This window comes from Dipodomys spectabilis, unplaced genomic scaffold, assembly GCF_019054845.1.
Source record: "Dipodomys spectabilis isolate Male_0828 unplaced genomic scaffold, ASM1905484v1 ptg000003l, whole genome shotgun sequence".
Taxonomy (NCBI): Eukaryota; Metazoa; Chordata; class Mammalia; order Rodentia; family Heteromyidae; genus Dipodomys; species Dipodomys spectabilis.
In genome coordinates this window covers 14,815,423-14,830,276 of record NW_024870680.1, presented here as the reverse complement: position 1 = coordinate 14,830,276, position 14,854 = coordinate 14,815,423, and the positions used below count along the sequence as shown (strand labels likewise).

Here is a 14,854-nt window from a genome sequence, read left to right as displayed (position 1 = left end):
CCATGGAATTTACTAACATAGTAACATCTTAAAATAAGGATGGGAACTTGCTGATAAAAACAGACCAGATTTTTTACTCTGTGTGTGTGTGTGTGTGTGTGTGTATGTGAGAGTGTGCGTGCACTCGTGCATGTGTGTATGCGCACACTAACTCTGAAGCTTGAACTCAGGACCTTAGCTTTTTCCCTTGAGGGTGATGCTTTATGACTTGAACCACAGTTTTATTTCTAGCTTTTTGGTGCTTAATTGGAGATAAGAATCTCACATATATTCCTGCCCTGCTGGTTTCAAGCTGCAATCGTCAGTTATCAACCTCCTGAGTAACTAGGATTATAGTACCAGGTGAAAGATGGATTTTAAACTCAAAATGTTTTTTGACCAGTTAAAAAATATCTTGTAAGTAAGAAATACAGCAGAGCACAATGGCTTATATTTGTAATATCAGCTACTTGTAAGAATAGCAGTTTGAGGGGCTGGGAAGATGGCTCAGTGGTACAGTGCTTGCCTTGCATTCATGAGGCCCTGGGTTCGATTCCTCAGCACCACATAAGTAAAAAAAGCAGGAAATGGGGCTGAGGCTTGAGCTGAAGAGCTGAGGGACAGCTCCCAGGCCCAGAGTTCAGGCCCCATGACCGACAAAAAAAAAAAAAAAGAATAGCAGTTTGAGGTCAGCCCAGGCAAAAACTTAGTGCAACCTCTCCCAATTAATAAATGAGCAGTGTGCTTTTGATCCCAGCCAAATAGAGTGTCAGCATCTTCACTTTCTAATACGTATATTTTTTAGAATGTCTAGTCTAGAAAGTCCTTTAAACAGTAGATAAAGAACTGGAAGGACTTTTCTAATCACAGTTGTCAAGTATAAGTATACATGTGTATATATTATATACAACATATTATATATTTCAACATAAATTAATATATTAATATAAAATATATGATACATTATAATATAGATAATAAATATATAATATAGTATATAGCATATACAATATAATAAATATATATAGGATTTAGTGTTATTTTAAGTTGTATTTATTTAGAAAGTTACATTGTAGTCATTATATCTTATTGAGTTACCTTTAACCATATTTTCTCAAATAGACTCTAAATTGGATTTTTTTCAAAAAAAGTCCCCAAGATGGAAAAAGAGTAGAGAAGATGGAGCTGTATAAACAACTCAGTCTCTTTGTAAATATGTACAAAGTATTTCAAAGTGAAATTTCCAGTAAGAGCCTAGAAGTTTGTGGTTAATCATATTGAATTGTCAACCATATGTAGATTGAATTGCTGTAGAGTTTTGTCAAGGTCTTTATATCTGGTCATTTCATCTTAAGTAATGGGAGCAAGGCAAAAATGACTAATTAGCTTAGAGACCTTTGGCCAATTATCCATAAGTACTCAATCTGCAAGTATTTGTTGAGCACTGATTGTCGTGGGGCTTGAACTCTGGGCCTGGGTGCTATCCCTCAGCACTTCAGCTCAAGGGTAGTGCTTTTCCACTTGAGCCACAGTGCCACTTCTAATTTTCTGGTGGTTAATTTGAGGTGAGTCTCATGGACTTTCCTGCCTGGGCTGGCTTTGAACTGGGATCTTCAGAATTCAGCCTCCTGAGTAGCTAGGATTAGATAGAGGTATGAGCCACTAGCACTGGCTAGCTTTTTTTGTTTTGTTTTGTTTTAAAGACAGGATATTGCTATGTAGCTCACACTGGCCTAAAGATGGCTATGTAATCCAAATTGGCCTTAAACTCACAATCCTCCTGCCTCAGCTTCCTGAGTGCTAGTGCATCACCATGCCTGGCTAAAATAGGTTTATTTTTTTTTTTTTTTTTTTTGGGTCCGGTCGTGGGGCCTGAACTCTGGGTCTGGGCACTGTCCCTCAGCTCTTCAGCTTAAGACTAGCGCTCTACCATTTGAGCCACAGCGCCACTTCCGGCTTTTTTCTTTTTGCTTATGTGATGCTGAGGAATCGAACCCAGGGCCTCATGCTTGCAAGGCAAGCGCTCTACCACTGAGCCACCATCCCAGCCCCTAAAATAGGTTTAATAAAATTAAGACTTGTTCTCTTGGATTACCACAGACTGTTCCACCTTTCTATTTGTCACACTATTTGTCACACTATACCACTGTATGTTTTTATGTCCATGAGTATCTCTGCTTTTTTGTGCTGTGCATTCCTAAGACTACAGACCATACAGATGTCAGAAATGGGAAACATGAACATTTTGGATATTATTGGTCTTATTTAATCTTTGTCAGGCAATATGTTGTTGAGGGCTGATTTGAGGACTGAGTGAATGTGTATGTCTAACTTCCTAATGGGCCTCCCCTGACTGTGTTGGCAAAGTGGAACACTGACTCATGCTGCTTCATTGCAGACAGGTGAGATGGAAGGTCAGCTTCCTTCGTCCTGCTGACCCTTCCTAGAGAAAGTGGAACACCAACTTACTTCAACTTGCACCACCCCATTGCTTTCTGGTGCAGTGTATAAGCTCAGTCCTGCTGACTGAACAGGGCAGGGGTTGGGGGAAGCAGTGGGTTGCTTTCTACTATATCTCCTAGCACTGAGTAGAGGTTCGGCTTGCTGTTCCATTCTTCTGACAGTACCTGGCTTTAGCTCTATCAACCCCACTGGGTAGGGAGCTGGAGTGCTGCTGCTTACTTCCATGGGATTACGGTAGAATATGGCATTGTTTATCCTGCTGCAAAGGGGTCTGAGGAGGTTTTGGGGAAGATACAAGCTTTTGTGTTTACATTTGACTAGTTTTTTCCAAGAAAGTATTCTGTTGTTGGGTACATGTTTGTTTGTTTGGTTTTCCTTTTGGTTAGGGCCAACAGATTTTTCTTGGAGTCTTTAAAAATCTGTACCTGTTAACAGTTCTAGCCTATATTCTTCTGCAGTGTCCTGGGCTGTCTGAGAGCTACTTGGGGAAGTCCAGGGAGCTCATTTGCTTCCAGTCTTGAGGTCCCCAGGGAGCTTGACTTTTCACATCTTTCAGAATTGTCTTAGGTCTGTTTAGGAGATGGAGGAGTGAGGATGGCCCGCATCAGCCAGAACAGGAGGTTACTTTCTATTTTTATGATGAGGAGACTAGCCAGGCTTAGTGATGTCCTCCTGTAGCCCCATCCCTTGGTAGACTGAGGCAGAAAGACATCAGATTTGAGGCCAGCCTGGGATACATAGCAGGACCCTGTCTACAAACAAGGGCCGAGGAGGCTAACATTTTAAAGCAATTCTCAGTGTAAGCAGCAAGGTGTTTTGTTTTTTTAAGACAGTGACTTGCAAACTGAATTCTTAAGATGTTGACTTAATTTTTCTATTAAAAAGGGTTTGGGCCAAGTGCTGGTGGCTCAAGGCTGTATTTCTAGCTACTTAAGAGGTAGAGATTGAGAAGATCATGGTTCTAGTCCAGCTCCGGAAAAAGATCACAAGACCTCATCTCAGAAAAAAAAAAAAAAAGCTGGACATGATGATACATGCCTGTCATCCCAGCCATGACAGGAAGTATAAATAGGATCATGGACCAGGAGCATGCCTGGAAAACAATAGCAACAACAACAACAAAAGCAAGACTCTGTCTCAAAAAATAACCAGATGAAAAGCCTGGTTTATATAGAACACCTGCCTAGCAAGCATGAAGCCCTGAGTTCAACCCCATTACTGCCAAAGGGAAAACAAAGGGGTGGGGGTTAATCCAAAAATAAGAATTGAAAACCACTGGTCTTAGGACACTCCAGTGAGTTTTAAATCCAGAGGTTGATTTTATGTGTCTTTCAGCCAGTCTTTGAACCATTGAGAGGCAGGGATTCTATTTGTTTTTCTAGCACTTACAAATGATCAGCATGGCCAGGCGCTGGTGGCTCACACCTGTAATCTTGGCTACTCAGGAGGCTGAGATATGAGGATCGAGGTTCAAAGCCAGCCTGGGCAGGAAAGGCCATGAGACTCTTATCTCCAATAAACCACTCAGAAAACCCGAAATGGCACTGTGGCTCAAGTGGTAGAGCGCTTGCCTTGAGCTGAAGAGCCGAGGGACAGAGTTCAAGTCCCAGGACTGACAAAAACAAAAAAGAAATGCTCAGCATGTTGTGCATGTTAATACATAGTACATGTTTATAAAAAGACTGAATTGTTTACACAGCTTCATCTTCTTTACTCTTTCTTTATCTTGGGGACTTTTTTTAGTCTGAGATTCGTATTTGGTATCTGATGCTTTTGCTTTTTGGTTGGTGCTCTTCCACCTGAGCCATGCCTCTAACCCTGACTTTTTTTCTTTTGACAGGCATCTTAGATACTGCCATTGTTGATCGAGGGAGGAATGTGGTGTCTGGTTCTCGAGATGGAACAGCACGACTTTGGGATTGTGGGCGTTCAGCCTGCTTGGGAGTCATTGCAGACTGTGGTTCTTCCATTAATGGAGTGGCTGTGGGGGCCGCTGACAACTCCATAAACCTTGGCTCCCCTGAGCAGATGCCCAGTAAGTTACCAATTCCTTAAGTTTTTCCCTTTTTTTTTTTTTTTTCTGGTCTTGGGGCCTGAACTCTGGGCCTGGGCACTGTCCCTGAGCTCTTCAGCTCAAGGCTAGCGCTCTACCACTTGAGCCACTGCGTCACTTCTGGCTTTTTTCTTTTTGCTTATGTGGTGCTGAGGAATCAAACCCAGGGCTTCATGCATGCAAGGCAAGCACTCTTCCACTAAGCCACCTTCCCAGCCCAAGTTTTTCCCTTCTTTCCCTCATCCTTTCCTGCTCTGTAACTAGTATTTCTATTTTTCACCATAGAATTACCATTTATTCATATACCTATTATGTTTCTGTCATTTTGAAGTTCACAAAGGAAATTTATGTGATACTCTCTATGTTTGAGTTAGTATGATATAACCGAGTAGATAAAACTAAAAGCCAGGTGCCGGTGGCTCATGCCTGTAATCCTAGCTACTCAATAGGCTGAAATCTAAAGACTGTGGTTCAAAGCCAGCTTGGGTAGTAAAGTCCATGAGACTCTTATCTCCAATTAACCACTAAAAAGCCAGAAGTGAAGCTGTGGCTCTAGTGGTAGAGTGCTAGCCTTGAGCACAAAAATTCAGAGATAGCATCCATACCCTGAGTTCGAGTCCCAGGACTGGCACATAAAAGAAAAAAGAAATCTGTGTGTATTGACAACTTTATATTATTGAACAATAGTGCCTCAATGAGAAATAGAGCATAAATTCTGAAAAATTAATCGGTGAATCACAACCATTGAGTACAGTGTATTAACAGCCATCAGTGACTGCTGTAGGGTACTGCAGCTTGTAGCCTGGCTGTCATTAACATGATTTACCTGTCCTGCAGGTGATCGGGAAGTTGGAACAGAGTCAAAAATGTTGCTGGTGGCCCGGGAAGATAAGAAGCTTCAGTGCTTGGGACTGCAGAGCAGGCAGCCGGCAAGTGGTTCTTATAAGAGCTTTGAAGTCTGAGGACACTAGGTTGTCGGCAAGCTGCTTTAGACACATTTACTTACTCCCTAGGTTCACTTTCCTAAGGAGGCTGCATGGGTGAGGGGAAGTGTAAAGTAGTAGTGAAGAGCTTCAGATTTGGGGCCATATCTAATCAAGGCTCTGCCATTGAACAAGTGACTTTACCTTTCTAAGCCTGTTTCCTCATCACTATACTGGATGTAATAGGTGTTACCTCTTAGGATTATGGGATGATGAAATGCTTTACTGCCTTGTAAGGTTTTTAGGTCACTCTCCTCTTAGGATCTTAGTGTGCTATGTGTAAAGTGATGAGGTTATGTGGATCTTCCTTATAGGTCTTCTGTACTACCTCTGAGGTAATTTGAAGAAATACTTAGGAAGGGGCTCATACATTCAGGGCTCTCAATCAATTGATGAATAGTATGTATTTGAATAGAACTGGGTGGATTTTCTTCTCTCATCCTCTGAGGTTTTGCTAGACAGATTGTGCTCCTAAACTGTCTTCTCTGAGATTAGATTTTCCTTTTTTTTTTTTTTTTGTCAGTTGTGGGACTTGAACTCAGTGCCTAGGCACAGTCCCTGAGTTCTTTTTCTCAAGGCTATTGCTGTACCACTTTGAGCCACAGGTCCACTTCCAGCTTTTGAGTGGTTAACTGGAAAATAAGCATCTCACAGGGACTTTTCTGCCCAGGCTAGCTTCAAGCTGTGATCCTCAGATCTCTGCCTCCTAAGTAGCTAGGATTATAGGCATGAGCCTCTGGTGCCTGCCTGGCTTGTATCTGTTTTTTTTTTTTGGTCTAGTCGTGGGGCCTGAACTCTGGGCCTGGGCACTGTTCCTCAGCTCTTCAGCTCAAGGCTAGGGCTCTACCACTTGAGCCACAGTGCCACTTCCGGCTTTTTTTTTCTGCTTATGTGGTGCTGAGGAATCGAACCCAGGACCTCATGCATGCAAGGCAAGCGCTCTACCACTGAGCCAACTCCCAGCCCCCCCCCCTTTTTTTTTTTGGTCAGTCATGGGACTTGAACTCTGGGCCTGAGTGCTGTCCCTCACCTCTTCAGCTAGCGCTCTACCACTTGAGCTACAGCACCACTTCCGGTTTTCTGGTGGTTTATTGGAGCTAAGAGTTTCATGGACTTTCTTGCCTGGGATTGGCTTTGAACCAGGATCCTCAGATCTCAGCCTCCTGAGTAGCTAGGATTACAGGCATGAGCCACTGGCGCCGGGTGGCTTGTTTCCTTTAGTTTTTGTTTTTTCTTTATTATTTGAAGAGAAAATGATTAGCTTCAGCTAACAGTATGGAATAAGTGAAAACAAAAATAATTTAGTGCAAAGCTCATAGAACTCATAACTGTTATAGACCAGGATAGACAATTTGTCCTATGAAAGTTAGAATGTGTTTATAACTTTAACTAAGCTTCACTATCCCACAATACTGTGAAATTTGGGAAATTATGTAACCACTTAATCACAATAAAAAATTTGAGAAAAAAATAATTTAGTTTTTTAGATACATGGAAAGGAATTGTGATTGTTTAAATTGCCACTTTAAAAAGTTTAAGCATGTTTCTTCTCCTGCAGAGCACCCTCCCCCCCTTTAAAAGGTTGCTAGTAGTGACATTTTACAAAACGTAACTGTTCTGTTGGAATTGTATTTCTCAAATGTAGAGTGGTAATGCAAATGGTATAGAGAAGGCTGCATGTGGTTGCTCACAGCTATAATCCTAGCTACTTTGGAGCAGATTTAGGAGGATTGTGGTCCAAGGCTGGTCCTGGCAAATTTCATAAGATTCTAAAGAATAAATCAAAAGGATGAGGGATGAGGCTTAAGTGGTAGAACATCTTATCTTCCTGGCAAGCATGAAGTGCTGAGTTTAAACATGAGTACTGCCAAAGAGAAAGTGGGGGCTGGGGGGAGGGGGTTTAATGAGAGCACTGAGGGGTGGGAGTGTGAAGACTGCTCAGAGTGCAGTGTGAAATAAACTGCTTCAGCCCTTAGCCAAGCTTCTGGTTGGCTATTGGTGAGAGTTTTGTTTACTAGTCATGAGTGCTTAAAGTGGGGAGGAAGAAAACCTGCCTAAAAATAGTAGAAATTTCCTCCTTTTTGCTTCATGTTTATTCCTGGAAACAAATGCATCTTTAAACAGCTTTTTTGTCTTCTGCTTGTACCCAGGTGTTCCTCTTTGTGGGCTCAGATGCCTTCAACTGTTGTACTTTTCTCTCTGGTTTCCTGCTGTTGGCGGGGACACAAGATGGAAATATTTACCAGCTGGATGTGAGAAGTCCACGGTGAGTCACCCTTCATTTGCATCCGGTGGGTCATCTGCTGAGTGGAATTTTATATTGCCTTTAACATTGATTTACTTTAGCATATAGATGACTTTTGTACTAAAGGTACATTTTGGGCTGGGAATGTGGCTTAGTGGTAGAGTGCTTGCCTAGCATGCATGAAGCCTGGGTTTGATTCTTCAATACTACATAAACAGAAAAGGCCAGAAGTGGCGCTATTGCTCAAGTGGTAGAGTGCTAGTCTTGATCCAAAAGAAGCTCAAGCCCAGGACTGGCAAAAAAAAAAAAAAAGGTGCATTTTTCCATTGATAAGGTTTTCTTACATGAGTTATCTTTATTATTCTTTTTTAAATTTTTTTGGTTGGTTGTGGGCCTGGGCGCTGTCCCTCAGCTCTTCAGCTCAAAGCTAATGGTCTACTACTTGAGCCACAGCACCCACCTCTCACTTTTTCTGTTTATATGGTGCTGAGGAATCGAATTCAGGGTCTCATGCATGCGAAGCAAGCACTCTACTACTGAGCCACCTTCCTAGCCCCAATCTTTTTTTTTTTTTTTCCATATTTTTTTTTTATTGTGAAGATACTATACTGAGGGTTACAGTTACATGAGTGAGGTAATGAGTACACTTCCTCTTGAACATTGTTACCCCCTCCATTGTTTTCCCCCTACCATCCCCTCCCTCCCTCCCTTCCTCGAGGTTCTTTTTTTTTTTTTATTGTGATTAAGTGATTACATAATTTCCGGAATTTCACATTATTGTGGAATAATGATGCTCATTTAAAGTCACAAGTTCATTCTAACTTTCCTGGAGCAAATTGTCTATCACAGTCTGTAACATATAACGGTGTTCACATGTTATACACCATATATGTGATCAGCAGCGTGGGGATATTTAGTAGTGGTTCGACCAGATGAGTGGGAGTTCTTTGTTTCTTAAGTCCTGTTAGTTTTGTCATATCACCTAACATTTTGGATTTAGCATCCACTTATCAGGGAGACCATGTACCGTTTGTCTCTTCGTTCTTGGCTTACCTCGCTCAACCTGATTCCTTCTATCTCCATCCATTTCCCTGCAAATGCCATTATTTTGTCATTTCTAATGGCTGCATAATATTCCATTGTGTATAGATACCACAATTTTTGGATCCATTCATCTGTGGTGGGGTATTTCCATATCCTAGCTATTGTGAACAGTGCTGCAATAAACATGGAGGTGCACGTGTCCTTGTATATTGGTTCCTGTTGTTCAGGGTAGATGCCTAGAAGTGGTATGACTGGGTCGTAAGAGGGGTCAATCTTTAGCTTTCTAAGGACCCTCCAGACTGCTTTCCAAAGTGGTTGTATAAGTGTACATTCCCACCAGCAGTGTAATAGGGTTCCTCTTTTTTTTTTTTTTTTTTTTTTTTGGGGTTCTTTTTTTTTTTTTTTTATTGTAAAGCTACTATACAGAGGGTTACAGTTACATGAGTGAGGTTATGAGTACACTTCCTCTTGAACATTGTTACCCCCTCCATTGTTTTCCCCCTACCATCCCCTCCCTCCCTCCCTTCCCCGAGGTTCTTTTTTTTTTTTTTTGATTGTGATTAAATGATTACATAATTTCAAAGTCACAAGTTCATTCTAACTTCCCTGGAGCAAATTGTCTACCACAGTCTGTAATATATAACAGTGTTCACATGTTATATACCATATTTGTGATCAGCAGCATGAGGATATTTAGTAGTGGTTCAACCAGATGAGCGGGAGTTCTTTGTTTCTTAAGTCCTGTTAGTTTTGTCGTATCACCTAACCTTTTGGATTTAGCATCCACTTATGAGGGAGACCATGTACCGTTTGTCTCTTCGTTCTTGGCTTACCTCGCTCAACATGATTCCTTCTAGCTCCATCCATTTCCTTGCAAATGCCATTATTTTGTCATTTCTAATGGCTGCATAATATTCCATTGTGTATAGATACCACAATTTTTGGATCCATTCATCTGTGGTGGGGCACCTAGGTTGTTTCCATATCCTAGCTATTGCGAACAGTGCTGCAATAAACATGGAGGTGCACGTGTCCTTGTATATTGGTTCCTGTTGTTCAGGGTAGATGACTAGAAGTGGTATGACTGGGTCGTAAGGGAGGTCAATCTTTAGCTTTCTAAGGACCCTCCAGACTGCTTTCCAAAGTGGTTGTATAAGTGTACATTCCCACCAGCAGTGTAATAGGGTTCCTCTTTCTCCACATCCCCTCCAGCATTTGTCGTTGGCTGATTTGTGGATGTGGGACATTCTGACTGGGGTAAGGTGGTATCTCAGGGTTGTCTTTATTTGCATTTCCTTCACCACCAGGGATGATGAACATTTCCTCATGTGTTTCTTTGCCATTTTTATTTCTTCATTTGAGAAGTCCCTCTTTAGTTCCCTTGCCCATTTAGTAATTGGTTTGTTAGGTTTGGGAGGGATTAGTTTCTTGAGTTCCCTGTATATACAGGATGTTAACCCCTTGTCTGATATATTGCTGGTAAATATTTTTTCCCAATTAGTTGGTTGTCTTTCTAGCTTAGTTGCGATAGATTTAGCTGTGCAGAAGTTTTTATTTTAAGGTAGTCCCATTTGTCGAGTCTCTCTCCAACTTGTTGTGATCCTGGGACTCTGTTCAGGAAGTTCCTTCCTGTGCCTATTAGTTCAAGTGTCTCTCCTACTCTGTCCTGCAGTAGTTTCAGAGATTGAGGTTTAATGTTAAGGTCTTTAATCCATTTTGAGTTGATGTTGGTGCATGGTGATAGGCTGGGGTCCACTTTTAGTTTTCTGCATGTGGCTGCCCAGTTTTCTCAGCACCAGCGGTTGAAGAGGCTGTGTTTCTTCCATTGTATATCTTTGGCTCCTTTGTCGAATTCAGCTGGCTGTAGGCCTGTGGATTTGTTTCTGGATCTTCTATTCTGTTCCATTGGTCTTCGGGTCTGTTTTTGTGCCAGTACCATGCTGTCTTTGTTATTATAGCTCTGTAGTAGAGTTTGAAGTTCGGTAGCCCCAATCTTTATTATTCTTATTCCTGGAACATATTGAAAGGTAACTTGATTCCTACTGTCATGGTTGTCCATATGTAATGATTGCTTTGCAAATAAAACAATATTAACTAATATGTCTTTAAAATGATTGTTTAACTTTTAAGGAATTCAGTCATTTTCTCTAAGTTATTAGACTAAAATTAAATTGTTTTAATAATACTGAGGATTGAATCCAAGACCTCATACATGCTGGGCAAGCACTCTGCCACTTAGGCAATTCCCCCAGCTGAATGATTTTTTCTTTTTTTTTTTTTTGTCGGTCGTGGGGCTTGAACTCTGGGCCTGGGTGCTGTCCCTCAGCTCTTCAGCTCAAGGCGAGTGCTCTACCACTTGAGCTACAGCGCCACTTCCAGTTTTCTGGTGGTTTATTGGAGATAGGAGTCTCACGATCTCTCCTGCCCGGGCTGGCTTTGAACCGCGATCCTCATATCTCAGCCTCCTGAGTAGCTAGGATTACAGGCGTGAGCCACCAGCGCCCGGCGATCTTTTCTTTTTCTTGGAGTTTTGAACTCAGGACCAACCTTGAGCTTGCCAGGAAGGTGCTCTACTGCCAAGTCCAGACTTCAGCCCTTTTTGCACTGGTTATTTTGAGATAGGGGTCTCACTTCCTGCCCCCAACATATACCTGACCACAATCTGACTGCATTCCCCACAAAACAAGAATAATGGTTGTGTGCCACCATATCCAGCTATTGGTTGAGAAACAGTCCAGATTTTTTTTTTTTTTTGCCTAAGTTAGCCTTCATCCCTCATCCTTCTCATTACAACCTCCCAATTATCTAGGATTATAGATGGGAGCCTCCAGCACGCATTTTCAATTCAAGTAAGCTGGCCTGTTTCCTACTTAGTTTTCTTTTTTGCCATTCTTGGAGCTTGAACTCTGGGCCTGAGTGCTATCTCTGAGCTTTTTTGCTCAAGGCTAATGCTCTACTACTTCAGCCACAGCTCCAGTTACAGCTTTTTGTAGTTAATTGAAGATAAGAATCTCATGGAGTTTCCTGCTCAGGCTGTCTTTGAACTGTGAATTTCAGATCCCAGGCTCTTGTATAGCTAGGATAACAGGCATGAGCCTCTGGTGCCCGGTTCCTATTTAGTTTTGATCATTACTTAGCTGACACAGGCCTTATCATGATCTTATAGCTCAAAGAGAATCACATACCTCTCTGTTGCAAGATTTAACAGATTCTATGAGTCTGTCCCTACCTTCTTATATTTCCTTCCTAATACTAAATTCCAACTAACACTTATTGAATGGCTTCTGTGGACACCATTTTTATCTTTTGTTTTAATATTTCATAACTAGTCTTAATTCTGTCTTTAGGTAAAAAAGGTTAATATATTATTAACAATGTTATCTTCAATCCATGTCATATTCCCCTAAAAACTTAAGATTTTAGTGGTAACTTAGTTCATGTTTAGAGACACATTTAGATTCACTCCAGGGTGGTTTTAAATTACTTTGATTTCAGTTAAGAATCTTGCCAGGAAATAAATCATATGTAGAGTTTTAATCTCTGTCTACATTTGTTCTGTTTCCTTTTATGTGATTAGTACTATATGCTAAATACATAGTCAAGCACTGCTTTCAATGAAAAGTAAAACATCCTTTTTATTCTGTTAGGGCTCCAGTGCAGATCATTCACAGATCAGGAGCTCCAGTTCTGTCCTTGCAGAGTTTCAGAGATGGATTCATTGCTTCCCAAGGTAAATCCAGGGACCAAGTGAAAGTTCCATCTTGTTCACTTAAATTAACATAGTTTTATAAGTTTTTGTTTATGGTACTGAGTATTGAACCTAGAACCTTGTTCATTCTGAGCAGGGGCTCTACCACTGAGCCACATCACAACCCCCTTTTAATTTTTTAAATTTTGAGACAGAGTCTCACTTACTTGCCCAGGAAACATACTATCTTCTTGCTCAGGCTCCTGAGTAACTGAGGTTATAGTCATAACATACATGGATGGCTGCTAAACATAGGGAATTTTTTTTCTTTTTTTCCTTTTGTTTTTGCTACTGGGCCAGGGTCTTTTTTGTTTGTAGCAAGTACTCTTACCACTTGAGCAATGGATCCAGCCCAATTTTTTGCTGATTAGTTAGAAACAGAGTCTTTTGAACTTTTATGCATAGGTTGATTTCAAACCTCAATCTTCCAGGTCTCAGCCTCTTGAGTAGCTCTAGCTACTACTACAGGTGTGAGCCACCAGTGTCCAGCTTTGTAGCATAACATGTTCTTGATCATATAAATATAATAAAAAATTATTAAGAAGACTGGAAGAGCTGGGAGCCAGTGGCTCAAACCTATAATCTTTTTTTTTTTTTTTAATGGTAGTGGGACTTGAACTCTGGGCCTGGGCTCTGTCCCTGAGCTCTTCAGCTCAAGGCGAGCACTTTACCACTTAGCCACAGCACCACTTCCAGTTTTCTGGTGGTTACTTGGAGATAAGAGTCTCACAGATGGGGCTGGGAAGATGGCTCAGTGGTAGAGTGCATGCCTTGCAAGCATGAGGCCCTGGGTTCGATTCCTCAGCACCACATAAACAGAAAAAGCCGGAAGTGGCACTGTGGCTCCAGTGGTAGAGCGCTAGCCTTGAGCTAAAGAGCTGAGGGACAGTGCCCAGACCCAGAGTTCAGGCCCCATGACTGGCAAAAAAAAAAAAAAAAGAGTCTCACAGATGTTCCTACCTAGGCTGACTTTGAACCGTGATCCTCAGATCTCAGCCTCCTGAGTAGCTAGGATTACAGGTGTGAGCCACCGTCACCTGGCTTCAAACCTATAATCTTAGCTACTCAGGAGGCTGCGATACAAGGGTGGTAATACAAAGCTAGCCTGGGCAGGAAAGTCTGTAGACTCTTTTTTTTTTTTTTTTTTTTTGGTCATGGGGCTTGAACTCTGGACCGCTTAGGTGTTGTCCCTGAGCTCTTCAGCTCAAGACAAGTGCTCCACCATTGAACCACAATGCCACTTCCAGTTTTCTGGTGGTTAATTGGAGATAAGAGTCTCACAGAGCCGGGCGCTGGTGGCTCACGCCTGTAATCCTAGCTACTCAGGAGGCTGAGATCTGAGGATCGCGGTTCAAAGCCAGCCCGGGCAGGAGAGACCGTGAGACTCCTATCTCCAATAAACCACCAGAAAACCGGAAGTGGCGCTGTAGCTCAAGTGGTAGAGCGCTCGCCTTGAGCTGAAGAGCTGAGGGACAGCGCCCAGGCCCAGAGTTCAAGCCCCACGACCGACAAAAAAAAAAAAAACAAGAGTCTCACAGACTTTCCTGCCTAGGCTGGCTTTGAACCACAATCCTCAGATCTTAGCCTCCTGAGTAGGTAGGATTACAGACGTGAGCCACCAGTGCCTGGCGTATGAGACTCTTATCTCTAATAAACTACCAAAAATCTGGAAGTGGTAGAACATTAGCCTTGAGCAAAAAATGCTCAGGCCCTGAGTTCAAGCTCCAGAACTGGCAAATGCACCCCCCCCCCCCCCCCCCCCCCGCCAAAGATTTGAAGAATGTATCAAACAGTTGTAGAGGTAAGTTATGGGTGATTTATTATCTATTTTCTTTTTTTAGTGTTTTTTTAATAATGTGCTATTTTTATATTAACTACAAAAATAACTTTATTAGTGTTTATAGCCTATACCAAGTTTCATTTTTTCCATGCACTTCTAAGAAATTTAATATTAGGTATATTTTATTTTTTCCCTGTGGTTCTGGGGATTGAAGCCATATCTTGTATGCCAGGCAAATACTCCTCTACTGAGCTACATCCCAGCTCAATATTAGACCAAAACCAACGAAACAAACAAACAAAAAACAAAAGAGCCAGGTGCTAGTGGCTCACGCCTGTAATCCTAGCTACTCGGGAGGCTGAGTTCTGAGGATCTCGGTTCAAAGCCAGTCTGGGCAGGAAAGTCTGTGAGACTCTTATCTCCAATTAACCACCATAAAACCAGGAGTGGCACTGTGGTAGAGCACTCACCTTAAGCTGAAGAGCTGAGGGACAGCTCCCAGGCCCAGAGTTCAAGCCACATGACTGACAAAAATAACAAACAAGCAAACAAACAAAAA

General features: G+C 41.9%; 1 protein-coding gene across 2 annotated transcripts in view; it reads left to right on the top strand.

Moving 5' to 3' along the window:
• The window catches only part of Paaf1 (proteasomal ATPase associated factor 1), a 38,460-nt gene that overhangs the window by 21,482 nt on the left and 2,124 nt on the right, over nucleotides 1–14,854 (top strand). For both annotated transcript variants that reach the window (XM_042688103.1, XM_042688110.1), the window contains exons 7-10: nucleotides 4,283–4,477; nucleotides 5,333–5,424; nucleotides 7,629–7,744; nucleotides 12,415–12,497. In XM_042688103.1, coding sequence (XP_042544037.1) covers nucleotides 4,283–4,477; nucleotides 5,333–5,424; nucleotides 7,629–7,744; nucleotides 12,415–12,497 — 486 coding nt within the window. The remainder of the gene's footprint in view (nucleotides 1–4,282; nucleotides 4,478–5,332; nucleotides 5,425–7,628; nucleotides 7,745–12,414; nucleotides 12,498–14,854) is intronic.